Source organism: Fistularia commersonii, chromosome 27, assembly GCF_037954325.1.
Source record: "Fistularia commersonii isolate RoL2024-O1a breed Wild chromosome 27, RoL_Fcom_v1.0, whole genome shotgun sequence".
NCBI lineage: Eukaryota > Metazoa > Chordata > Actinopteri > Syngnathiformes > Fistulariidae > Fistularia > Fistularia commersonii.
In genome coordinates, this window is record NC_141310.1 from 584,218 (window position 1) to 610,494 (window position 26,277).

Below are 26,277 nucleotides of genomic sequence, written 5' to 3' on the forward strand. Positions count from 1 at the left end.
GAGTTATGTAATAAGAATGTTACTTATATTTTATGAATGCCCCTCCATTCTCTCACTCTATCAGCAGAGTGATAGAGTGACAGAATGAAATGACAGTGATTGGAGTGAATGAGTGACACAGCAATGGAGTGTTTTGGAGCATGAAAGAGTGCTATAGAGGGAGAGGAATAGAATAATAGATTGATTGACTAATATAGAGTGACAGAGTGACAAAGCCGTAGAGTGAGGGACAGACAAATCGAAGGGGTGAATCAGTGACTGAGGGAGTGATAGTGGGATATAGAGCTCAAGTGATACGAAGAGAGAGTGACAGTGAGGTAATGTTGGAGTGAGATAGTGAGAGAAGGAATTAATGAGTGATATAGGGAGTAAGAGAGCGAGATCGAGAGAATAACAGAATGAGACCTGAGCCCGACTTCCCCATATTAGGACTTTAACCTGAAAAACAACTTTTGTTTTTTTACTAACAATCAAGGGATTCTATAAGTAAGAGTTTCACACATTTTGAGGTTCAGATGTTCAGGATTTACTCACCGGTAGGCGAGGGCCAGAGCCCAGGCCCCCGCTGCACAGTACAGGGAATCCCGCACCTTGGCCTCCTTGCAGGTGGTGCTGGTCCGCACTGGGAAGAGCCCAGTGGTGGGACTCTGGAAGTTCAGGATGGTGGTCTTGACTGGAGAACAAGGAACCAGAGATCAGCAGTGACTCGATCAAAAGAGATGACACTGAAAGGGGAAGATTCATTTTTCTTTTCCCGGGAAAAAGAATTAGAGAAAAAGAATCACGTAATCACTGTAAAATTAAAAGTTAATTCCCACAATTCTCTCAAGAGTCTGGCACAGTAACTATATTTCAAGGGTGAACTTGAGCAGCTCCACTTACAGCTCTGTGAAGCCCAGAGCTGGTAGGCCGCTTACTTGAGTTAGCTCTGCGAGCCATGTGAGCTTAGCTGATAGCGCCCAGTGTCCTCGGATGGGATCTGAACCCCGACCTCATTTCATTGCCTTCCTCGGATTCAAAGACCTGCTTCAGGTCCAAATCACAGGAAGTGTCAGAGAACAAGAAACGGCTCTATGGGCGGAGCTTCCTGTCTTCATCTCAGAGTCACATGACTTTTCAATCCTGGCGACGCAGTTTAAAATAATCAATTCTCCCTTGTGTTTGCGAACGCGCCCTTTGACTTCCCTATGACGGATTTAAAGATGTCCACAATCCTGACTGAGAACGTTCCTTTCGTCACTTCAGGTCGAAGATGAAGAGGAGTGAGGGGAAGAGGCCATCAGTATATTACAGTCAAACAGCAGGCTTCCCATAAGGTCATTCATCTGTTGCACACACGCACGCACGCACGCACACACACACACACACACACACTCACACACACACACGACAAGCTTGTCGGGAGATATGGTTTCATTTTTCATCAGTATATTTGCTGCTGCAAATGGAGGCGACATTCACTCTGTCCTGTCATTTATTAAAAGGTAGGAGGAAAAACAGAAGGAAGGTGACATCCACCAATGTGTATGAGTGCGTATGTGTGTGTATCTGTGTGTATGTGACAGCAGTTTCAGTGAGATGAAGCGGGTGGTTTGTTTAACTGGTCAGAATATTAATAAACTTGTAGAGTATTTCACCTCCATCTAATGAAGTGTGGGGGTACATACAAACACATGCAATAAACACAGAAAAAAACACTAAGAAAAAAAGTGTTCGACGATCGTAAGAAACGTCTCTGTCTTTAACCAGGTGGACTTTGCAGAGACAGTCTTTCACCACTGTCCCCTTTCAAAAAAAAAACAGTATGTCAAGCTAAAGCTTTCTGAAACCAGATTGGAAAAAAAAAAAACATAACAAAAAAATAAAATGATGAGTGATGAGCGGCTAACATGTAACAGCAGCAGTGAAACAGCACGTGAGAAACGTGGGAAATAAAAATACATTTAAAAAAATCCAGCCTGCTGTTTTGATGAAAATCACATCAAACTAAAAATAATAATAAAAATAAATAAAAATAATATTTAAAACCATATGTCACACTCAGACTTTTAGGCTTTAGAAACACTGCATTCGCTGATTTCGGGAGAAAACAATACAACAGGAAAAGGCGAAAATGATGTTGATTGTGAGAATGAAGTGGAAAGTCGCTGCTTTGATGAGTTTGGAGGTCTTGGGGAAACATCGGCGGGCGAAACGTTCCTCCTGATGCAAATGGATGCTTGTATGGAGTTCTTTGCTGAGTCGTCCATCAAGCTAATGTCCCCGTAAATCAGCCACTAATGTCTGCCACGTCCCTCACAATGGGTCATTTCCCTGCCGCCGCGGGTGCAAAACCGGGAGAGACGATGAGGAAGTCAGGGAAAAAATAACAGCAGCAAAGAGGAACATCAACCATAATTTATTCTCCATTTTCAGGTAGAAATTTGCAACTTCATACACAAGACTTTTAATAGGTAAGGGCTTCTTTCTCCCATATCAAAGTTTCACACTTAAAGTCGAGTTCCAGCCATTTCCTATCATTATTATTTCTTATAAAATAATTAAGATTTTGCGTTATGGAAGTGAGTGCCACCTGGTGGATGGCGAGCACCTTTTCTTATAACCTGGGGAGCAGTATAGGTGATCTGGAATCAATACAAACTCCACCTCCCGCTTGAAAGGGGGTGGAGCCAATCATGGCTGACATCGAGGCAGGAGGCGGGGCCTCCCCTGGCAGGGTCAGCTGTCGATCACCCACTCACCCTTTTCTTTCACACCTACGGAAAATTTTGAGTGTCCAATGAAGCTACCGAGGAGTGTGGGAGGAAGATGGAGAACCAAGGCAGGAGAACATTGAGAAAACATTATCTAAGGAACCCGGAACCTTCTTGATTTGAGGGAGTTCCGCTAAATGATCTACTGTGACGCCTTTATGAAGCTATTATAACAAGAACCATTACTTTTGAAGCGCTCCAAAACAAATGTTCCACCGCACTTTAGAACGCTGACCTGTGCTGATTCTGTCTCCGTGACGACGGCCTAGTTTCAGGGTATTATCTCCGGCACTTTAAATAAAGGCATAAAGTTGAGTTTAACGACAAAATTCAAAACTTTAATCGCTGGCAGTCAGTTGCCACGGCGATGGCGCTTTCCCCTATCATCAGACAGCAGCAGAGGCAATGGAGTGTGTGCGATTGATAGGGTGGGGGGGAAGGGGGGGGGCAAATGACAGGGTGGAGATGATGATGATGATGAAGATGATAATAAACTGTTCTCTGGAGTTGTTGTTCTTGATAACGGAGAACAATCCTTCAGCTGCAGCAACAACAACAGAGAATAAGAAGGAGGGGCAGGACGGTGGTGGCATTGGCGGGGGGGGGGGGGGTGATTTGTCATTGTCACTCCCAGCCTCAACCCCCTCCCCACCCCCCAGGGTTAAAAAAAAGCTTGGGGGAGGGGGGCAGGTAGATTGGCAGGCCGGTCTGGGTGCTGCCGATAACGATGCCGGCTTTGTTCCCCCTGCTGGCATAATATAGCGAGCACTTCCCGCCGCTGTCGCCACAATTAAACAAAACCACCATTCAATGGCGCAACTTCCACATTCTGCAATCTGGCAGGGGGCGGATTCTTTCTTCTTGATAGCGTTGAGCTCCGGAGGCAACGCTGCGTTTGCTGATAGCGACAAAATGGGTTCCCGCGGAGCACGACACCTGTTGAACACAGAGCGGCGGCTACTGTCTGAGCTAAGCTCGTTGGATACGTTGTTTCACGCTCGGGCCGAGTCACATGGACCAGAAATGAGAAAACGCTAATTGTGCATGTTAATAATCCCACTATTCATGACAGCTAACAAATCTGATCAGCAGCTTCCCCCTGAGACAGCTTTTTAGCTCTGGGGTTCCACAGGGTATCTTACTGGAGCTGCTATAGGTTTCAGTGAAGATGCAGCAAATAGCCTCTTACTTGGCTCAGGTTTACAAATACCGGTCACAAAAACAGGACGTTCCAAGTTTGGCTCCCACTCATGACCAAAGTGCACTCAAATCAGCCAAGTTCTTCCACGCTGGACTCGAGGAATGAGCCTAAACCCGCTCCAATCACCATTTGGGACTTTCTTTCCTTGAGATACAGCCTGATTAATTATCGTCTCTCGCTGAGGTGATGCTGACAGTTCACACCTTCGAATAAGTCAGGTTCCTGAATAGCGCCCTATAATTGATGGGCGTCCGCATTTAACCCCTCCTCACCCTCCAATGCTACCTGGGAATCTGTGTGCAGAATAAGTGACGCAGGCCGTATATTGTTGAATGGAGATCCATTGCGTTGACAGGAAATGGGTCTTGGCAGGGAAAAAGATGATGAGTGTTGTCGCGCACCAGCATCGCACTATAGATTCCCAATTGAGCACCCTCCAATGAAACAGGCATCATTGTTAGATGCAGAGTGAGTCTCACAGCCTGTTCTATCACCCTTTTTCAGGAATGCTGCGATGCTACATGCATGTGATTGGATGTGTGTTTTTCGAAAAATGCTGGATTTTACTAGCTTAGTGAGTCCCCGCATTTTTTGGATAATACAGTTGGGTTTCAGGAAGCGTCTCGGTGTTTTATCCAGCAAGAAAAAAAACATTCAGATATAAGTCACTTAGAGGGCAAAACCAAAAAAAACTATATTCTGGGTTGGTTCATCTTTTCAACTCATGACTGTTTTTTTATACGTTTGGAACTAACAAAGCCAAAAAATTTAATCCTTGATGAACTGGGAAGCCAATCGCTCGTGAAGTGTTGACTAAAGCTAACATGTAGTAGCAGCAGCTGTGAAACACCACAGACAGGTGTTCTATCAACGAGAGGTGAGCACTTTGGATACATAAGAAAAAATAAAATAATCCTGACTGGCATTTGGACAAAAATTAAATGGAAAACAAAAAAGTAACTTTATTCTGTTTCCCCGTTAAAACCATCCACCACACCTGGATTTTTTCTACTGAATCTGCTCAGCCTCTGAAACGCTGCATTCACTGATTTCAGGAGGAAACAGTATAACGCAAAAAGACAAAAATAATGTTAATTGCGAGAATGAAGTGGAAAGTTGCTGCTTTGACGAGTTTGAATATATCGGGGAAGTGTCAACAGTTGAACATTAGTGATGGGGGGGGGGGGGGGGGGGGGGCACCACGTTCGTATGCAAATCGAAGCTTGTTGGGAGTTCTCTGCCGTGTCGTCCATTGAGCTAACGTCTCTGCAAATCAGCAGAGACGTTAAGGTGGACCTGACCAACTTATGGTCTTTTATGGGATCCCGTCTTTAAGTCCTAAGATTGTGATGGAGGGGGGTCTCTTTCAGACCGTCTTCCAAGACACTAAGGCTTAGCTAGTTCCACTAGCAGAGCTACACTGAGGAAGTAAAGAAAGCCTTTTGATCCTGCTCTATGTGTTCTGCATATGATTGCGGATAACACACCGTCAATCTCTAGTGTCGAAACTGTGACACGTCAAATAAAACATCATTCCACAGATGCACAGATGGAAAGAGAGGTGCCTTCCCTGCCCTTCGTCTCTCCTCAACTTCAACCCGTTTTTGATGTTAATCAAAATCACCCGAGTTTCTCCCTGAAGCCTCCAAACGCTGCTTTTAGTGTCAGTGGGACGTTACAGTGTCGCAGTAATTATACATGAAGGTCCATAATCACACAGATCCGGACAGTAGTTATGAAATATGCATCATCGTTCCCAATTTGTCTTGAAATGGAACACGAGCGGCGGGGGAGTATTCACAGGGTCGGGGCTGAGCACGCCATAGCGCGCGTGCGCGTGAGTTGTGTGTGTGTGTGTGTGTGTGTGCGTGTGTGGGTGTATGTGTGTGTTCGCCTGAAACATCCCCCCAAAACTAACAAAGATAATTACCTTCACAGCAAACATGACTTAAAGTGAGACTGGCGATTGACAGCCAGGGACAGCCAATGGCTGCTGTGCTCTCAGGTGATTGGAGGCAGAGTCATGGATGGGAAACTCACCAGCGCCGTAGAACCGATCCAGCTTCTCCCAGAGTGGCTCGCCCTCCCGTTGGAGGATGGAGAGTTTGAGGGGTTCATAGATGGAGCCTGAGATAAGAGGGGGCAGTGAGTGTTCAGCATCAATATTGATCCTGTCGCTTCAAACATGCAACCCCGTGCGATGAATTAAACGGGGCAGAGCAGAGATTAAGATTATAATATTCAGGATCTCCAGGAGCCGCCGGTGATCTTTGGGATATCTGGGTGGCTTTTCGTTAACACCAAACATAAATAAATAAACACACACAAAAGCAAACATGCCAGTGATTCTGCAAAATGCTCATTTAAGAAGAAGTCACATTGAACTCTGTTCAAGCCCAAAGCTAAGAATTCTCTTCTTACCACCAGAATTAGAATTTAACTCCCCCCTCCCCCCTGACCCGATATTCTCACACACTTTTCACTCGGCTGGAGATTTGCATTTTAATAGGTACGACCTCCGGTCAATACCACAGGTAGGGGAGTCAGAATTCACGTTCTGACTCAAATTAGCATAATTTCCATCAGCTTAGAAGTTTCAGGGGACAAAGACCGACTGACGTTTTTTTTTTTTTTTTTCGTTTTTGTGATAACACTTGAAAAGGAAGAGAGGAAGCGAAATATTCATACTTTATTTTCATTTTTGAAATTGGACAAATTTGGGCCCCCGCTTTTATAAAACAATCCTGAAATGGAAACACGCTTCCTCCATGTAATCTAATAATCACGAACACAGAGAGAGGCCGGGTGTATGTAGCTTGAGATTCTTTACTGACAGAGGACAGATATCTGAATCGCATTCAATCAATTTTGACTTGTCACTACAGAGGTGATCTCAGACTAGGGCTTGGACCCTAATCCAGGTTAAGGGATAGTGGCTGGTTTTGTAGATTTGCATATTATTATTGATATAGAATACATTAAAGGGCAGTTTTGAAAAAGCTGGACTTCCTTTCACTCCTCTGCTCACGGTGCTAGCTTAGCCTTTCGTTCAGTGTTTTCAGAGATGGTCTGGAAGAGACCTCCCTGTGTCGCTTTCCTAGGACCTGCAGCCCGAGTTCCATAAAAGACCATCAATTGAATCCGTCTGCTTTTGCTCATATTTCATTCTTATCGTCACCGAAAGATCCAGCGGGTGGACACAACGATGTTAAGCTAAGCTAACTGTTGTTTGAACAGCCAACAAAATTCCTGGCGTTTAGAAGAACTTTAGTGACCTTTTCCAACTCTGGTAGTTTCAAAGAAATACATACTGGTATAAGTTTTTCAATTAAGCATTGGCTTTTACATCCCCCGGGCCTCTTTCCATTTCCTGTTTCCCCTTCAAAATAAAAGTCTGCATGTGCTGAGGCCTTTACCCTCCATACTCACCCAGCCTTTCTGGTTTCCGGCGAGGCCTTTTAACGCCAGCCATTCTCAAAGTTGACAATTTAGGCGGGCAGTCTCTGTGTAAACTCACAAATCTACAGCAGAGTTAGTAGCAGAGTTAGGATTTCCAAACATGCAAAAATCAACAGGTGGCGAAGATGAGGATGATGATGATGATCAGATTAGAGCAACATTATCTGTGTCGCAATTAATAGCAGGATCTTTTTCAATGATATTTGTGGGGTTAGTCATCATGATTTAGCGGGATTGTGGGCTGCTACATCAGGGCAGGATCGCCCTCAACCTTCATCATCAAGCTGAGCTTCATCATTGTGTCACCATGTCCGCTCTGGTCTCAGGCAAAACACCAAGAATTAGTTTTTGTTTTTTTAGGGAAAATCGGGGCCGAATGATTTCCCCATATCCCAGCAGGTGCAGTGACACAATCAAGCTAGGAGGACAGAGGCTCGACAACGTAACAAATACGTTAGACACGACGAGACGGCAGGAAGTTGCGCTTTAGTGACAGGAAGTGGGACAAGTACTTTTTGAGACACGTCTGGGAAAAAGGCTCTTTTCTGAAGCCAAATAGAATAAGTAGTTGCGTAGCAGCCCTACTAAGGGCAGCAGACTGTGCGAGGCGGGGCGGCTCCAGAAAGGGGCAGAGTCATATATGCCTTTTCTGCCAGATATCATATCATCAGTATGAAAAGATAGTATGACAAAAAGTAGCTAATTCTCACTTTTCAGAATCATATCTCCAACGTTCGAAAATAAAAAAAGTGCAAAGCGAATGCAGCTGGGGACGCTGGTTGGCGTCTTTGGGTCTGAAAGGTCAAGGTTCTCCGCAGCACCCAATCCCGGGGTGTCACTAAGCACCAGCATCAGCGCTGTCTAAAATTAGCGGCCTCAGACGAAAAGCCGTCAGGGTCTAGAACGCAGACGTTGGCCCACGTCTGCTCACCTGATCAATCTCAGCCAGATCTTTGAAATGGACCGAAAAATTCTTCAATCTACAAATGTCCACGACAAAATGTCAAATTAAAGACAAAACAAGACAATGAGAGATTATTCATGTCTTTCTGTCATTCTTCATGCGATGTAATACAAATGTTAGTGATCATGGGTGATTTGCAAATCCTGTGTGGTGTTATTTATATTTTCTAACTCAATTGAAAAAGCAGGTATGGTTAACTCGGCATTTCAAGCCTGGACTGTCCCATGCAAGATTTCATCCAAAAATACTATCGAATATCTCTCTAGCAGAGCTGGTACGTTCAGGTGCTTTTTCATATTTTTTTTTTGACATGTAAAGCGACTACTGACAATGTCATGTTTTCTCAGCAGAGATGGCTGGCGAACCTGACCCTGCCAAGCTGGGGCCTGCAAACGGACCCATATGGGGAGCCTGCACACAGGCTGCAGCGCGGGGTCTCCCGGTCCGGGGGTGACATTCAGCAGCCACCGGCAAATCTTAAAATAGACTCGTTCCAACCCCTGACCTTTCCTGAAAGCAGCCAGCAGCGCCCGGGTGGAAAGGGCCGTTAACGGGACGGATTTTTCACACCGTGCAACCGAAACGAGACACTTCAGACAAACACGCACCGGCCGAAACGGCACTAACAGGGTGGTTTACCGACATGCAAAGGCACGAGTCAGACCTGATCGTTTAGATCGGGATTTGAATTCCAGGAGTTTCCAGCCGACATCTGCCAAACTCGCCATGTCAACAAACGTTGAAACCTTTCAGAATGTTTAGACAGTGCCTCCGGTGCTGCCCCTAGAAAATAAAAAGCGTTGGCGGCACCGATTCAAACGGGGAAGACCGAAAACGTTCATGTCGAAAGGCTGGCTTACCAATATCTCTCCATGTCTCTCATCGGTTTAAAGGTTAAATACATTTTAAGCGTCGTACCCTCCCTTTGTATTTGTTTTTGCGACAACTTCAGTACTTACGAAGTAACTCGCTTTTAATCTGAACTAACAGAACCGCTTCCGGTTAGAATGCTGCTCACTTTCGGCAGCTTGATCAACTGCCATCTACCTGGTTCCACGACACTAACGCAAACCAGGAAGTGCTACTATTACGCCAAGACTTTCCAATTAATTCATAAAAAATAAAAATAAAATAAAAAAATACATTAATCTTGATTTTTTTGAACGTGAGGGTAAAAATTTAAAGAGTCTCCTTATTCTAAGTACTAGTTAGCGTAATCACGCGGCTGCTTCGCCCTGCCGTAACGCAGGTTGCCGTACGTCAACTGCTATTGTTGACAGTGAGCTCACAGGCACAAGGATGTGGCTGCGAAACGTTCGTGTTTTGGCGTTTTTATACATTTTCGCGGGCATAGACGGCGTCGCAGCCCTCCAGGATGTCACTGTGGACCTTTTCGGTGCCGAAAACAACGGCACAGTGGCGGCGTTCGGTGACTTTAATGCGGATAAACAGACAGACATCTTCATCATCCGGGAACGTAAGTCACGGTTTCCCGGAGACAGCGCACTTTCTTGTCGATGTCATCCTGAAATCCAGCGCTAACATCATATCAAAAGTCATTGTGTTGTTGTTCGGTTGCAGAGACCGAGCTGCTGATATACCTGGCAGACTCAAAAGCTCCCTACTTCAAGCCCAAGGTGCACGTCACCAAGAACAGCTTACCCGGGTAAGAGGCCTCCGAGCCGGGATGCCTGCTGACCCTCTGTTTCATTTAAATCCAATTTTATTTTTGCTCTCTGGCTCATTTAAATGCGTGCGTTCCCTTATTTTGCACGGGACATATTGGCTCATATACACATGAGGGACAAGTCAGGTTTTCTGACCGTGATTCATAATTTTTGGCCCAAAAGTTATTTCTTTCTTTTTTCTGTGCAATTTATATTTACTGATGAGTCATCACATTAAGACCGTGTTGCCTTTGATATACACATGCTCATCTGACCCCTTTACGTCACTGCAGCTCTAGTCCTTACCTTCCAAAATGATGATGACATGGAGTACAATGAAAAGTTGAGAAGTTCGAGTTGTCAGTCTTTAAATTCTCCAGTTGCAAAAGGGGGGGGGGGGGGGTCATTATGTTATGGCTACATGGTGTGTATATATTTTTATGACCCATTGCATTTTCCATCTTCTTCTTTGTTTATATTTGGCTGCTCCCCTCAGCCTCCGTCTATTACTCTCCCCTTACGCCAACTGACTTCACGTCGTCTGTCCCCATGACTTTGCTCAATATAATCAAGTTAATTAACTGAGTCAAAACGAAAAAAAACGAAACACAACAAATCCATAAGGGACTAATGGAACGAAGGACGTGTAGATATCAGTGACATGCGATATCACTGACAAAATAGGTACGTTAAAAAAAACTAATGAGACAAACGTTAGGTCTGCGAAGGAATAAATGATCTACCTTTGTGTCCGTGTGGCTCAGTAGGAGCAAGTGAAGGCAGCAATCCCAGTGTCTGTAGTACCTCTTTTGGTCTCTTTTGTTTCAGGGACACAGTGATCACCAGCGTAGTCCCCGGCGACTATGACGGAGACTCTCAGATGGACGTTCTCCTCACTGCTCAGATTAACTCCATGGCGGCGACTGTCTTCATCTTCTGGGGAAACAATCAGACTTTAGGTTGAGTATTTTCCTTTTTTCTCATCATGTTGTTTTCATGACAGTTCGCATATTTTTTTCTGAGTGAATTAAATCATGTGGTTGGGAAAGAAAAGTACGTTCCTTAGTGTGCGGAGAATGTGAACGTTTTTGCTGTGGCCTGTTTCCTTTAGATAAAGACGGCTGGATCAAGTTGAACAAGACCTTCAGAGACCAGCCGCTTGTCATGGAGTGAGTGCCCGCATTCACCTGACACACCTCGCTCTGATCATTTGACTTCTATGAAGTCCACATCGCTCCATGCTGTTCTCTGGCCAAGATGCGTAACAAAATAACCATATGGTGCGCATGGTCCCTGCAGAACATCCACGAACGGCCCCATGAAGAAACATGGACTTTTCTTTCAGTTTAGTTTTTGAGGTTTTTACTATAAAACAAGCTGTTTGTCACAAGTGTCCACAGCCACAGGGTCAACGGCAAACAGCTGAGCGAGCGAACCATCGACTGAATAACAGCCAGTTGTCAAACCCCAAGCGAAAAGGAAAATCAACGAAGATTTTATTAGAGTTATTAGACTCGTAGGCAATCGCGAGCTAACCATTAAAAAAACACAAGATGTTTAGCACTGTTATTCGAAATATTCCACTTCTGCCATCAAACACAACCAGCTGGCAGTCCAATGATCAATAATCTGTTAATCTGTAAGGCTCTCGCTTAATTGACCGAAGCATCTCATCACTTTTCTGCAGTTTCAACGGTGACATGATCCCCGATGTTTTTGGAATCACAGACCAGGCCTTGACCGAAGTCTGCTACCTCACCCGACGGTCAGTGAACTGCCCACGCTGACACTTTTACTTCCTGGGTTAGGATGCTTTACGCTGTTGTCTGACTCCCTCAGGAAGCCGAAGTGGCAGAATGCCCTGAGCGGGCCCGTCAACATGCGCATCCCGCATTCCAACGCCTTCATCGACCTCAACAATGACCTCACCGCTGGTGAGTCTCTTCTTCCCTGCGGCGGCTCAGTACGATTTGCGGAATCCATGAACGGTGACGTGAAAACGTCCCTCCCCTCCACCCTCTCCTGATTTTACAGGTGGAATGAGTCGGGTTGATCTGAAAACTGAGGTAATAGAGGAGATTAAAACGGGATCGTCTCTTAATCCCGGTATTTTCTACTGCACGGGGAAATGATGTAATGAGTGGTACGTCGAGCTGAGGAGTGTGCCAGGCTGTTTAAAGACATGGACTGCACAATCCTCCCGCTGCCGACAGGCTGAGGCACTGCTGTGAAATATCCCATAATCACTGTTTTGAGTTCCGGGGCAGAGCGTAAAGGCCATTGTGTTTCTGGATAACAAGCTGACTGCAGGATCTCCTCCCGCTGCAATGCGGGCCAACAATTGGGCTTTTGAGTTGTAGAACCTGAGCCTTAAATCCCTGCCGCAGACTTTTATTTTGGAGCTAATCCCTCCTCTGTGCCCCCGGTTCTCCTCCCCCGCGGATCGATTGGTGTTATTAATACGTTAACTCAGGGTCCAAATGGAGAAGGAACTGCAAGTGCTGAGGTGACAAATCCTTCAGATTGAGTGACAGGCTATTACGGGGTGTTACATCACGTCTTTAATCGGTGCCCGTCCTCAGAGGATGGTTCAGCCTTCATCACACACGGAGCCGCAGCCTTCTCTTCCTCAATAACGAGGAGATACCATCCAGTCCCGAATCTGGGGGGGGACCAGTGAACGAAATGAAGAGGTTTCACATCCAAAGCCTTTATGCGTTCTCCCTCAGTGCCTGGTTCTCCTCAGGTTCTCTAGACTGACCTGCCAATCAGAGGGATTACATGGGGGGGGTTAAACCATTTATGTGTCTGAGAAATAAACAGTCAAACCCCTTCGAACGGCGTACTTTCATCAATAGATTTCTGTTAAAGTACTTCTTTCATTTCAGTTCTACATTCTATTCTCCTAAATTGTCTTTTTCTTTGACTTCATAATATTGGAGTCATCTTATTGCTTTATTTTTGGAGTGCTCCTCGTTCTCATTTTTTTAACTCTTTTTACTGTGACATTGTCCTTCTCGTAATTGGGGTGATTGAATGAAACTTCATCCACACTGACATTCGGAATCTGCTGTGGATTGCCCATGTTTATGGTGATGATAAGAATACGTTTTATTTGTGGGTGCCTTTCTAAATCCACCTTACAAAAAGTTAGGAAAGATAAATGGATTAAAAAAGAAGTTGGGGATAGACATTATAGAGGAAAGGCCATTTTGAGCAGATGGCTTTTGAGATTTGACTTAGACCGAGTGAGCAAGTCAGCATTTCTGATGTTGGGTGCGGCTTGAGTTCAAGAGCTGAGCAGAGCCACTGAACGCTTTGCGTCCCGCGGTACGAAAGGTTGCAAATGAAAAAAACCTGAGAGTGCGTTTGTTTGGGAGGCAATAGGGAATTGAGTTGCGGTTGATTAAGCCTCGCTCCCCACATAATCATCATCCTCGTCACCTATTTCTTCGATGGTTTTGTTTTGGAACTTCAGGTGCATGCTGCAGATGCTTGTGTCACACTGGTCCTTAGTTAGCATGCTAAACTAAAAGGTTTAACAGAGGAGGCTAATTCCTGGAACGAAATTGGAGCAGGATGGTTCTCATAACTGCGTTTTTTGAGCTCTCTTGTCCAAAAGTGGCTCACATTGATGGAGAAAAACGGTAATTGATGCTAACCTTTACAGGAAGGTTGTACGAGAGATGGCCAGGGAGATCAGTGAGGATGAGGATTGTGGAAAATCCAGTCAGCTGCCATTAGAGGGTCACTGGAAACTTAGCAGAGCTTTTTCTGACCAGTGAAGGGGACAGAAACTAGATTGGAATTGATCGTAGTTTTCCTCAATGGTGAATGAAGACCTGATGCAACTGTAGTTGGTTGGCGGCTGCCTGCTGTCATTTAGACTTACGGCTCCCTCTGGAAACTAATCCTGCTGTTTAAGGTAATCAGAGGATTTAGTCGTGTTGCTCTCACCGCAGGTATTTCTCTCTGTGTGTTGTGTTGTTTTTTTCCCGCCTCCCAGGGATGTCACAGTTTTTAACCCAAGTAGATTTTAATTCAGCTCTAATCTGTTTAGGGATTATGGAAAGTGAATAAACCTTTACTTGGTTCCGGCAACTTGAAATAAATCCCGGCGGTAATTTGTGCATCTTTGTTTTGAACACTTTCGTTTTGGATTTTTGGTTAATTTGAAGGTTCACTTGTCAAAATCAATGAAATCCAGACGCAGTTTTAAAAGATATCGTCATGTTGGGCAAACGTGTTGGGCAAAGTCATCATCTCGCAGAGTTGAAGCGCTTTGGCCCAACTTGAAAATGACTTAAGAATTCTTTAGAGCTGGTTTCTGGTGCTGAAATATGTTCAAGAGGACATAATTCTACACCAGGGGTGGGCAATTATTTGGGCTGGCGGGCCCCATTTGTTATTTTATTTTTATGCACGGGCCATCCAGGTATAATGTACATTGAGCGAAATAAAAATTGCAATTTAAATATTGAATTTCAAACTTATTTCCACTTTAAAATCATGTCCCCCATATGATCATATAAATGTACTGACATTATTTTGTATGTAATCATCCATACAAAATAAAAAAAAAAAAGGGAAAAAAAGGAGTTTCTAAATTCAATATTGATTGAAAATACCTAAAATATTCAAAGAAATTAGATTGGCGGGCGAGATAAAAAAGAAAAACCGGCCAGATGTGGCCCTCGGGCTGTAAAATTCCCAGGTCTGTTGTAAACAATATGTGTCAAAATCACTGAACTCCAGCCACAGTTTTAAGAGATACAGCCACATTAGGCCAAAAGTGTTTATCTCACCAAGTTGAAATGTTTTGGACCAACTTGTAAATAATTTTGGAATTCTTTAACGCTGGTGTCTGGTGCTGAAGTATGTTGAATAGGACAGGATCCTACACTATATATGTCAAAATCACTGAAATCCATAAAAGACATAGCCATGTTTGGCCCCGTGAATACGTATCTGACCTTCCACCGGTGATGTCTTTCAATTCTTTTAATTCAACCATCCTCCAACAAACACCCTTTCGCAGCAAGCACCATAAAAACTATAGAGATTCTTGGCAACCAGTTGGTACTTAGATATTAGTTACCAAGAAATCTGTAAGACTTTATGTGTAAAGCCCCCAAAAATATTCCTGAAAATGGACGGATAAGGGAGTGAGCCATGGGACTCCAGTCTCGTCCCGAGTGTTCACAGTAAATGCTCCCGCTGCAGCGTAATGACATCACTGCTTCCATGTTGCCAGGAGGGGAAAAAAGGCAAAAAAAGAAACTGGAATAGTTTCTTGGCGCCCCCTCATCGAGTCCTTGCTAGGACCTGACAGCCAGCTAACCTGGCGGCACCAGGCCACAAGCAGCCTCTAATTTCCTCTGTTAGGATTGTCCTCCTCCAGCCATCATCTCTGCGTTCTCTTTAGCCCTCGAGATCACTTAAAGATCTTTTGCCCACTCTAGGCAGTTCTAAGAACCATCCAGCTCCTGCTAGGAACTAGCTTCCTCCAGGTGAACCTTTTAGTCATGCGTTCTCACAGGTAGTAAGGCACCACAGTAAGACAAAACAAAAGCACTGAAGAAGAAGAGGAAGACGAAAGGGACGACATTGGGAGCAAAGCTTGCCACCTGTTCTGCACAGCAGGACTGATAGTCATGGACCATCAGATGAGTTTTCATCTGGGTGTGGTGCTTTGCCAAGTTAAGAACCCCGCTGTGAGCTAACGCCGTGCTTATTTTGGGCAAAATGTTGATGTTCCTCTGCGACCCCTGGAATCTACCATGTGGCATAGCAGGCCAGAAGAGCCCGGCCCTGTTGGTCGTTTCTTTTCTTGCTGCTTTTGCCCATTTTGTTGCATGAAAACAGCCGACCAGTCACACCAATTACCCTTATATCCTCTCTCACTATGTCCATTAATCATCTCTTTGGTCTTCTTCGAGACCTCCTGCCTGGCAGCTTCAATATATTTACCAATATATTCACTATCCCTCCTCTGTACATGACCCAACCATCTCAGTCTGGCTTCTCTGACCTTCTCTCAAAAACTTCTAACATTGTGCTGTCCCTCTGATGGACTCATTCTTGATTCTGTCCATCCTTGGCGCTTTCATGCAACATCTTCATCTCTGAGGACAAAACAGCCGACCAGTGATTGTTTTTAAAAATGGAGCTCTGCAGTTAGCAAACATCTATTTGTGAGCTCTACTAGTCAACAAGCACGTATATCTATGAGTCCCCATGGAACCTTAAAAAGACCCTGCCTCAGAGGAGGAGCAAATATGGTTCTCAGAGCCAAGGTCCACAGTTCTACTGATGTCCCAATGCACCGAGAAACAGCCTCATTCCTGAAATTGTTCTAGGAAGCGCAAAAAGTTCCCACAGTCCAAAAGAGGCTGTTGTCAGGAATGCCTAAATGCTTATCCAACAAAGTTACACCAAACAGAAGGAATTGTAAATATGTAAATGACTTTTCCCAAAACTTGCGAAAAATGCAGAAAAAATGACTAAAATAATATGAGTCAATGTAGAGTTCTCCTGCAGAGTGACACCTCTCCGTCCCCGCTGTTGCCCCCCTGCTGACTTTGTCAGATGTAATATTTTGGTTCCCGCAGTCGAAGGTGAATGTCCTCCTCCATGTGTCACGGAGAGGCCAGTATCTGCAGGGCTCAGCGGGCGGGGCTAAAGCGATCAGAATGTATTAATGGCACGCCAGGCGGGACGGACGATGTTTTTCACTGAATAAAACATCAGCTCGAAGGAAAGGACAAACACAAATCCCCTCCTCTGGGAGAACACGCCGCATTCATCGCTTCCCAGCTGCCAGGATTCGGCGCTTGGACCAGGTTTGAACAGAAACAATCTGATGTCAGAACAACATGTCTTATCAGAACAAAAATCTCAACGAGAGGGAAGGTGCTCGCCTACGCCGTCGAGGCCAACTTACGACATACAGACTCATTTTCCACTTTTTGCCATTTTACAGCTTCCTAAAGCAACAAAATGGTTTGTTTTCTCTGACTGAATGTCACTATCAGTTAATGCTCTCATGGGCACGAGAAGCAGAGGATGCTCAATATCTTCCAATGGGAGGATTCTCTGTCTGGTGTTGTTGGCTGTCTGTTCAGCCAATTCAAACAGGCAGGAGTCCAATTCTGGTGAAGCAGCTTGTATGGGGGTTGTCAGATGACGCCCCCCAATCATCTCTGACCAGCAGGCAGGAAGTTATCAGGAACTACCAATTTCAGGGAGTGGCTATAATTGCAAAGACATTATGTATTGCAAATTTCAGGGGGCCGTTTACACTGAGACAGCAGTACCAGTGTACATATCCATTACTAGGCAACGGGAACAGTGACGCTTGCCATAGTGACCAATTAAGGCAGCTCTGCATTGGAGTGGCTTGTCAATTGTCTGACTAATGACCTGGGACATGGTGGCCGAGGGTGGAAGGACTCTGTGCCGGGCCTGAGAGGAGGAGGAGGAGGAGGTGGAGAAAGAGATGAAAGCAGGGTTGAGATGCCAGCAAATGTAAATAATTGGCATGATGAGGAGAGCTGCAGGGACTGTATGGATTTCCTCACCAGGGACAGATTTTCAAAATAAAATGCAGACGTGTTGATATTAATGTTCACTGCTGGTGAATCCCGTAACAGTCGGTCTCTATGGGGTTCCCTGTCAGTTACATGAAATAACAATCCTGTTCCCAAACAGCTAGGCGCTTAGAAAAATCTGCACTGCTGTGTTCTGTGTCGCTATCCAAAATGTCTGAGATCCATTTTTTCAAAATCTAAAGTAGCCAGATTATAGATTATGTCCACCAAGAAGTGTGATCACATGATTTCTTAGATGGCCTCGTCTTGGTCTGAGCGACTGGATCTCATTCTATCCCTGGTAGTTCGTTTCCTCGGAATCCTTAAGTGAGAAACCACTGGCCGTCTGATTGGTGGAGGCTTGTGATGGCTCAGAGAAGAAGCATCTCCCGGTGACAAACACTCGGCAGCAAAATGAAACACACCTTCATTAACACCGAAGTGCAGATGGAGGTAGTTTTGGAAGGTGTTTTTCGAGATAAATGACTAAGAGCAGCCCCATGGCGACACATCCAAGTGATCAGGGAGCTGTGTGCGGTGATGGGTGCCAGAATGTCCCATTGGTCTGTCGCTTTTCTTTGAAATATATTTTTAGAATCCTCCCTGGGTATGGGAATAAACGTTATGCCCTTTGACATATCAGGAACATGTTATACTGTAGGTATATAGGTAAAAGGAATTAGCAAGCTAACAAACAATTAGAAACACTAATGTCTTCCTCACCACTGGTTGTCACTCCTCCTTGTTGCAAAACATATCCTCATGGCTAGACCTTCCGAGAGCGAATATCTTGGGCCTTTGTTTCTAAGTGGACCTCTCGCAGAGAAGTACAACAGATGGCTGGAGTTTTGATGTGAAATTTTGTATTCAGGTTCTGCCCTGAATGTTCCAGATCAGAATGTTCTTCATCATTGAAGAGTTGAAAGGTGTCAGGACGTTCCATGCAGTTTTTCGAGAAGGGCTTCCCAGTCCACTCAGGTATGGGTTTCTAGCCAATCCCAGCAGAGAATGGGATGAGGGGTGGGGTTTAAGTTGAAGCTGGAAGTGTTTCTAGTCGTTTGTAGAGGAGGACTTGGTTCTGTAGGATTCTGTCACAGGGAACCTTGTTGAATGTCCATTTGTCAAACAGAAACACACACGCAATGTTGGCGGAGGACACCATGCACACTCACGCACGCACACACACACACACACACACACACACACACACACAGCCCGCAGAATGAGCTTTTCTCCGCTTGTTACGGCAGTTCTCGGAGCAAGTTTCTATTTACTCAAACAAACCGGTGTTGTGAGCGGAACAGGATGGGAATGTGTGTGTGTGAAAGCAGGGTTCTGCCATAATCCCCCCCCCCCCCCCCCCCCGTAGCTGCCGCACCTACGTTGTTCCCTGTAATGGTTTTAGGAGATTATTTCTTCCGGGAATAGCATTGCTCCATTCTCCGCGGGTGTGTGTTGCCATGTTTGTGAATGAGCTGTTTTGATAGATCTGCAGGGGATGGTGGCGGGGGAGGGGAAGGGGGGGGGGGGGGGTCTCACAGTGTGGAGTCAGGGCTACATATTAGCTTAGAGACAGATTTATTCTGCCGAGCTTTTCACTTTGTTCCTGACCTGGATTCTGCAATTTATCCAAGTGTGCACGCATGATGACACAAACACACACACACACACACGTGTGTGTGTGTGTGTGTGTGGTAATGGCGGTCGGCGCGTGTGTGTGTGTGGTAATGGCGGTTGGCCTGTGTAGATGTAAGGCAGCAGTTTCCGTAGTAATTGTGGACAAGAGTCTTTGTTTATGTGTGTTTCTTGACAAAGTCACTGAATGCAGCCATATTTGGATACGAGAACAAACGTCCTCGGCAAAAGGAGCTTGAATCTGGGAAGACTTTGCCGTCATTCTTTTTTATTTTTTTTGTCTTTCAATAAGTCACTGCGTCAAGGAGCCAGGCTGATGGTTCATTTGAGCCCCACTGGTGTCTCAGCATATACAGGTAGCAGCAGAGGCTTTCCTTTTTTCTCCCTTCTTCTCCAAAAACTGCAGTAAATCCCTGCGGGTCCTTCTGGGCTTCTGGCTGTTTTGGAAAAGCTTGTTTCACAGCCCAGTGGTTCTTTGCTTGTAGAGGGACGTGACCACATATCAGTAGAAATGTGGCTCCTCCTCATCCCGTCGGCTCTGGAGGGGACGCTTGGGGGACGTCGTGAATTCAGCTCTGAGTTTGATCAAGCCAACAGCGACCTTGCTCTTTGACGTGAAGGAGTGTTTAGACGGAATCGATACCTGATGTCAACAAGCAGGCAATACATTTCTAAACCTAATTAGGTTTTAGATATTATCTACCTCCACCTCATGGCTTGTTTTGAAATTATGGTTATTTATGGCATGTTTAGATCAGGGATCAAGATGGCAGCGCTTCGGTAACCTTTGTCTCCCATCAGCCCCGGACGCTGGATAAAAAGCATGTCTTTATTTTACATGCTTTACGGTTTATTTTAGTCTGTTGATAGGTAATATCGGCTGGTCATGTGACCTACAGCCACTGAAGGAGCATCTGCTGTTCGATCCCATAGCAGATCAGTTCCTGTGTCATTGTGACTCTGATAATGGACTGACACCCAAAGATAGATGGAAGAGTTGACACTTTGCTGGAAGTTGTTGCATATGCTGGCCTGTTCTCTTGGTGGCCATTTGTGAAAAGAGCATCACGAATCTACCCAAACATCCGCGTTCCCACCAGCGATTGGATCAATTGTCCGTCCTGCTTGTCCCTTCATGGTTGCTGGATTGGTGCGTTCTGTTGAGAGTCGTAGCCACGCCGGTGTCAGACAGTGGTGGGCGTCTGCTGGCAGGATGTGTGGATAATAAAGCTGAGTAGATGGCGGCAAATCTTTGCGGGCTGTACTATAAAGAGCCGGCTGCCTCTTTTTCTTTCCCCCAACAGCTGTGATAGCTCAGAGGGCTTTTAACGGTTGGCGCTGGCTCGTCCGGCTGAGACAATACAGCCGAATTATTCTTTTATCTTTTTTTTTTCTCTCCTTCCTTGGTCTTATTTGTCAGTGACAGCTACATAAAAGAGCCCTTGACATTCGCAGAAAGATGTGTCCGACGCCAGGGAGTTTACAGCTAAAGCTAATTACTGGCAGCAGCCCCTTGACAGGCGCCTGCCGATCACACAGCCAATCAATGGAGGGATTAAGGCGCGTTGCCTGATCACTGACTGTCAGTGTGAGGCATTTCAATGGATACAGAAACCTTGAGTGTCTTCATCTGCTGAAAACGTCATCCAGCAAACTTCACATGTGAACATTTACCTGGTCGCCTGGATAACACATGACCACATCACACTCAGAAGCAGAGGACGAGTTGCCCAGACAAGTCACGTTCTACCGCTCCTAATAGCGTGGAGGCCTTCCTTCAGCTCATCTCCCCAGCAACCCTCCAGCAACTGAATACACACTCCACTGTGTGTGTGTGTGTGTGTGTGTGTGTGTGTGTGTGTGTGTGTGTGTGTGTGTGTGTGTGTGTGTGTGTGTGTGTGTGTGTGTGTGTGTCCTTCTGAAAGCCAACTGTGGATAGAAGTCGCAGCTTGTTTGCTGAGTAACAGTCTAACAAATAACCTGCTCAGGGGCATTAGAGACATGGAGAAAAGAGACGGGCATCTCCATCGTGTCTTCTCTCAATTCCTTGAAATGGAGGAGTGAGCAGTGACTCAGCGGCGGCTGCCGTCGCCATCGCCATCGCCATTGCCATCGCCATGTCTTGGCAAATTATTCTGAACAGAACAGGACGGGGCCAGGCAGCTGTTCGGGAAATCGAGGCAAACAGACACGGATTGTTTTTTATGTTTTGCCCTGGCTGAACTGTGGAGGCAGATCGGGGGATTGAGGTTGCGGTTCCAAGTCCTCCAGTCCAACTTGTTTCTTAAAGCTTGGATCCATTCAATCAGCTCCTCAACCTTTTGGTTTGACTTGTAAACTATATTTCATCTAAGAGGAGCATTTCTTCTTCTCCTTTGGGCTGCTTCCTCCATCTAGGAGGGAGATGATTGGCTCTCCTCTCACACCAACCATCCTCTTTTCCCCCATCTATCTAACATTTTGCTGTCCCTCTGATGGACTCATTAGAAGGAACGTACCGACCATCGCTTCTCTGAAAGCCCACTAAACTGATGTGGGCTCTTGACATTTCGGCTTGAAGAAGCAGGAAGGGTTTCTCTTCTTTCTGAAGAATTTGGCTGAGACAAAACAACACAGGAAGTCAGTGGAGTTGAGTTCCTGAACCCTCAGTCAGATCCCGGCCAGCTTCGCTCCCTTCCTAATCACCTCCTCATCTACCTGACTAGCTGTGAAGCAGTGCAGCTGCAGTGTCATGCCCCTGAAAAAGCCCACCTGCGCTTTTGATGGTGCAAATTGGAAGCGAACGAGCTCGCGGAATAAAAAAACAAAAAAACAAAAAAAGAGCACGGCTCTGCTTGCTTTTAGCCACCGCCGCACAGGCTGGCAGTTGTTATGCAGACAGGTAAAAGGTGTGTGTGTGTGTGTGTGTGTGTCAGCCATGACAGTAACGTGGGACCAGTGTGAAGTGAGTAATTAGCTACAACTCCACACAAACACAGCGGCCTCCACCCCATTGTTGTGGCCTTTTATCCAATTTGAGTGTTTCCGGTATCACACTTGTTTATTCATCTGTTTCTGTATAAAAGGGAAAAAAACCTGAGGCTGTCAAGGATTGGGCTTTTTCAATTAGTTAATCACTGCAGGGACCCGAGAACGGCGGCGCTTTACAGAAGTAGAACGCATGTGAGAACATATTTTCCCTTATAAATGACACAAGTCTGGCGGGGCCAAACGTCGGCATTCTTGTTTTTCAGTCGATAATATTCCTGGCTTTGCTGCGGCGGATTGGAGATGACTCAGCCGTGGGCCTGCAGGGGTGCTGCTGCCTGTCAGGAGTGGGCCACCAAAGCATGTTAATGGGCTTTAAAGGGGTCTGCAGCCTGGCCTCCTGACAAGACATGGGCCGTCCAGATTTCACCCGCGGGGGGTGGGAACTGGCGACACCCTGCTCTTTTGTCTGATCTGTCCTCATCCGGTTCCGTCTGGCCCGATTGTGTTTGTTTGTGCGGGCCAACAAGCCCCGGATGCCATTGGCTTGTTGACAGCACACTGGTATGCCCTGCTCGAAGCTGCTCCCTCGTTCCAGGTCGCCTTCCAGTTCCACCTGTCCATGTCAGGTGACTATGGCGCTACGTTCCCATCACCATGGCAACGTGGTCTGCCCGGTGGACTTTGAGGACAAGATTGCATGTCAGTATTGAAGGGACAGTGCCATTTTATGGAGGTCTGGTTTCTGGGCCTCTTAGTCTCTGTTTCAGCGGGGGGCAGCATCATCTCTGTCTCTGCGCTGTCGATCCCCCTCGGTGTCAGAGCCCCCCCTCACACCCATGGGGGTTTAGCGGCGGCCTAGAGTAGCCCTGTCTGTTTATCCAGAGGCTAATAGAAGCCTGGTCTTTATCCTGCTGCTGCAGCCAGAGTCGGCCCGGCCCTTAAACGTCTCCCAATCCCCTTAACAAATCTGATGGAGAGGCTATGAATAACTCAAGGAGTGCCACTCTTCCTCTGCTTATCTCCCCTCCTCTTCCTCTTTTTCTACTTTTCCTTATTTTCCTTTTCTATTACCACTTATCCCCCTTTTATTCTTGTTCTGCCTTTCTTCTTCTCTAATCTTCTTATCTTCCCTCTTTCTTTACGAGACTTCAAATGAGAGGTCCGCTGTTCTCCCTGCAGAGAACAGGAATGTTTTTTGTAGGTTTTGGTTTTGTGTCCTTCCTCCAGGCCTTGTGGATGCCCTGCAAGTGAAGACGGTGTCATAATTTGTTAACATCCAAGTCCTCTGGGATGTGAGGAGCATAAGATCAGCTGGTATCACTGGAGAACCACCTTCAAGGTTCTGCAAGGCGGCACTCACCATGCTAGCACCTCACAGAGGAGGTCGCTAGGTTTGTTTTTTTCCCGGCCTCAGACCAGAGCCCTACAGGTTGTTAAGCCCAAATTTCTTTGTATATAAATATCATTTGACTCCACCTGACGTCCAGAAGCTCATGAGCAAAAGCATCATAAAGCTGAGATCGATATTTCTAGGCCTGCTTGATTGAACCTTCATTAGCGGATTGCAAGAGAACATTATTTCGGACTTCCCATTCATCTTTCATGACTTAAGATCAACTGATGTTTACAGCGGCTCTGGCTGGACTAAACTTTACCGGGCAGAGGACGGAGAGCGTTTCAGCTGGTACAAGGCTTTGGCTTCTCGTCTTTCAAATCCATGATAATCTGGTCAGGTTCCTTACTGCATCAGTGTCAAAGTAAGTCAACGGCCCCGACTGGCACTGTACCTGTAGGTCCATCCTTTGACCACAGCCAAACTTCAACCAGCTTCAAGGGCCTTTTCAGGAATAAGGCTGTTTCTCAGTTCATAAGAATCATTTTACAGTTCCACGGTTAGTGGTTGGATGAACTCATAAACCCCTCCCATTACCAGATACTTCTTGTAGACCACTGATTGTTCACTGATGGAGACAAAGTCTATGGAAGTGGCGAGAAGTGGACCGACAAACTGGTCCAAGCTCTCCTGGCCTGCTACGCTTCAGAGGGGTTTCCAGGGCTCACAGAAGAGCACTAACATTTTGGCTAGGATAAATGCGGAGTTAGCTAATGGCAAACGAGGTTTGTCGCACCGTAAAGCAGTGCAGGGAGAAGATAAAAACTCTTCAACCCCTGCAGAACAGGAACGCTGTGGCAGCTTTGCTCTCCATGTTGACTGTGTCAATTTTCCGATTCTTCTTTGCTGGTTTGTTTTTGAGCATGGAGCTTATGGTGCACGTCGCAGACATTCGTGTCACACCGGTTTGAAGTGACAGGGTTCCTACGGGAGTTCTGCGAGCCGGTATTTCACCTTATTGTGCTGTTTGTGTTCTCGTTCCCTGTCTGAGGCCGTCGCTGCTGCGAACACCCCGTCATTAGTGACAGACACACATGCAATTATTGTGTTAGTGTGAAAGGTTCTGCTGATTGGAGACGACAGGACAAAGCCCGATCGGGAAGGAGAAGACATTTACACACAGGCGCCCATGTTTAAATAATGGTGTGTGTGTGTGTGTGGAGGCAGCGGCGTGTGTTCATACCAGCTGCTCATCACACACTCATCATGTGCTTGTGTGTGTGTGTGTGTGTGTGTGTGTGTGTGTGTGTATGTATGTGTGTGGGTGTAACAGTGGGCTTTTCAAGAGTCATTTAAAAGAGTGCAGGGGAGCTGAATGACGAGGAGTGGCTGTTGGGGAGGTGTGAAGTGGTTATAGATTGTGCTTGCAATTAAAATTTCCACGCTTTTTCCTTTGTTGTGATTCCATTTGCACTCCAGTGTTTTTGATGGCCCGTGATGTAAACCACGCGGCCTTGCGGCACCCGCTGTCCGTCCGTCTCCTTTCTACATACCCAGTGTCGAGGGCAGCCGTCACACTGAGCACGCCTTTAATTATCTGCCAACATGACATTCCACTTAGAGCCCCCCAATCCTTGCTGCTGTTATGCAACCCTACCCTCCCACACACAAACACATTTATATACCTCAATTATGTATGCAGCTTCCCTGAGTGCAGGAGTATGACAGCTCTATTAGCCTGGGCTTTGAGCGTGCTCATGGCGCACACCGCCAGATTTATTGTACTGCCGAATCGTTTTAGGTTTGGATGTCTGGAATTTACTTGCCGTTAACCCCCAGCTCATGTTTAGCATTTGTCGTGTAACGTATTATCTGCAGCAGATGGTGCGTTCGTGCTAAGCGGGAGCTAGGAAAATCATTTGTGATGCGCTGCGGATGCTAACTAAGAATTTCCATCGGCAGCGAACTGACCCGCCAACCAAAGACAGATTCTCACGATGTGTTCAAGAACTGTGTCTGATGTCGTATGCGCCCGCTTAGCTCTGACATGCTAAGCAAATCTGGCTACACGGCCCCAGTCCCAGTTTCACTCTTGTGATGTTTCAGAGGATTGGTGATACGCTCCAGAACTGTTTCCTTGTCTCGCCACGCTAACCTGGTGCAGCTTGCATGGCTGACTCGCGATTTTGTTATTTCCAGGGTGGAATTGTTGAGGATGCAGGGAATGGAATTACTTGAACAGAATATTTTCAAGATATGTCCAGGAAACAAGCACTGAAATGTCTGCAACCTCCAGTCCAGTCCTACAAACCTACGAAAGGGTTTCACATCCAGTTTCTGACAGATAAGTATAGTCAGCAGGGTGAGAATACCCTGGACAGTCCACCTTAAGGCCATTCCACTGATAGGCGACTCGGATCCAAAGTTGTTGAGAGTAGTGTTCGATAGCGTTGGTAATGAGGGCGGAGCTTCTGTTCCCCGCGTGTCATCTGATTGGGTTCGCTGTATACATATACACATATACATGTAAATTAGATGTCGGTATTATGTGTGTCTGTATATCCATACAGACACACATTCACATTCCTTTAGATTTTCGTTTCCAAAATTTCCTTTTTTTTTGTGTGTACCCACTGCAGTATTAACAACTACCCCAAGGGGTACTAACACACTACTGTAGAGTTGTACTACAACCACAACTGCAAT

At 45.9% G+C, this 26,277-nt stretch overlaps 2 protein-coding genes across 5 annotated transcripts in view; one reads left to right on the forward strand and one right to left on the reverse strand.

The window, feature by feature from the left end:
- Positions 1-9,128, reverse strand: part of phkb (phosphorylase kinase, beta) — a 41,749-nt gene extending 32,621 nt beyond the window's left edge. For 2 of the 4 annotated variants that reach the window (XM_086174895.1, XM_086174896.1), the window contains exons 1-3: positions 9,042-9,121; positions 5,995-6,081; positions 535-673 (exon numbers count right to left, since the gene is read on the reverse strand). In XM_086174895.1, the coding sequence (XP_086031021.1) occupies positions 535-673; positions 5,995-6,081; positions 9,042-9,105 (290 nt within the window). In that variant the 5' untranslated portion in view covers positions 9,106-9,121. Of the gene's footprint in view, positions 1-534; positions 674-5,994; positions 6,082-7,383; positions 7,476-8,344; positions 8,359-9,041 lie in introns of those variants that run through there. The other 2 variants (XM_086174897.1, XM_086174899.1) reach the window with 2 other exon arrangements.
- Positions 9,129-9,638: 510 nt separating this feature from the next.
- Positions 9,639-26,277, forward strand: part of itfg1 (integrin alpha FG-GAP repeat containing 1) — a 71,726-nt gene continuing 55,087 nt past the window's right edge. Inside the window, exons 1-6 of the mRNA XM_086174841.1 lie at positions 9,639-9,854; positions 9,959-10,043; positions 10,873-11,003; positions 11,156-11,213; positions 11,732-11,809; positions 11,884-11,978. Coding sequence (XP_086030967.1) covers positions 9,677-9,854; positions 9,959-10,043; positions 10,873-11,003; positions 11,156-11,213; positions 11,732-11,809; positions 11,884-11,978 — 625 coding nt within the window. The 5' untranslated portion in view covers positions 9,639-9,676. The remainder of the gene's footprint in view (positions 9,855-9,958; positions 10,044-10,872; positions 11,004-11,155; positions 11,214-11,731; positions 11,810-11,883; positions 11,979-26,277) is intronic.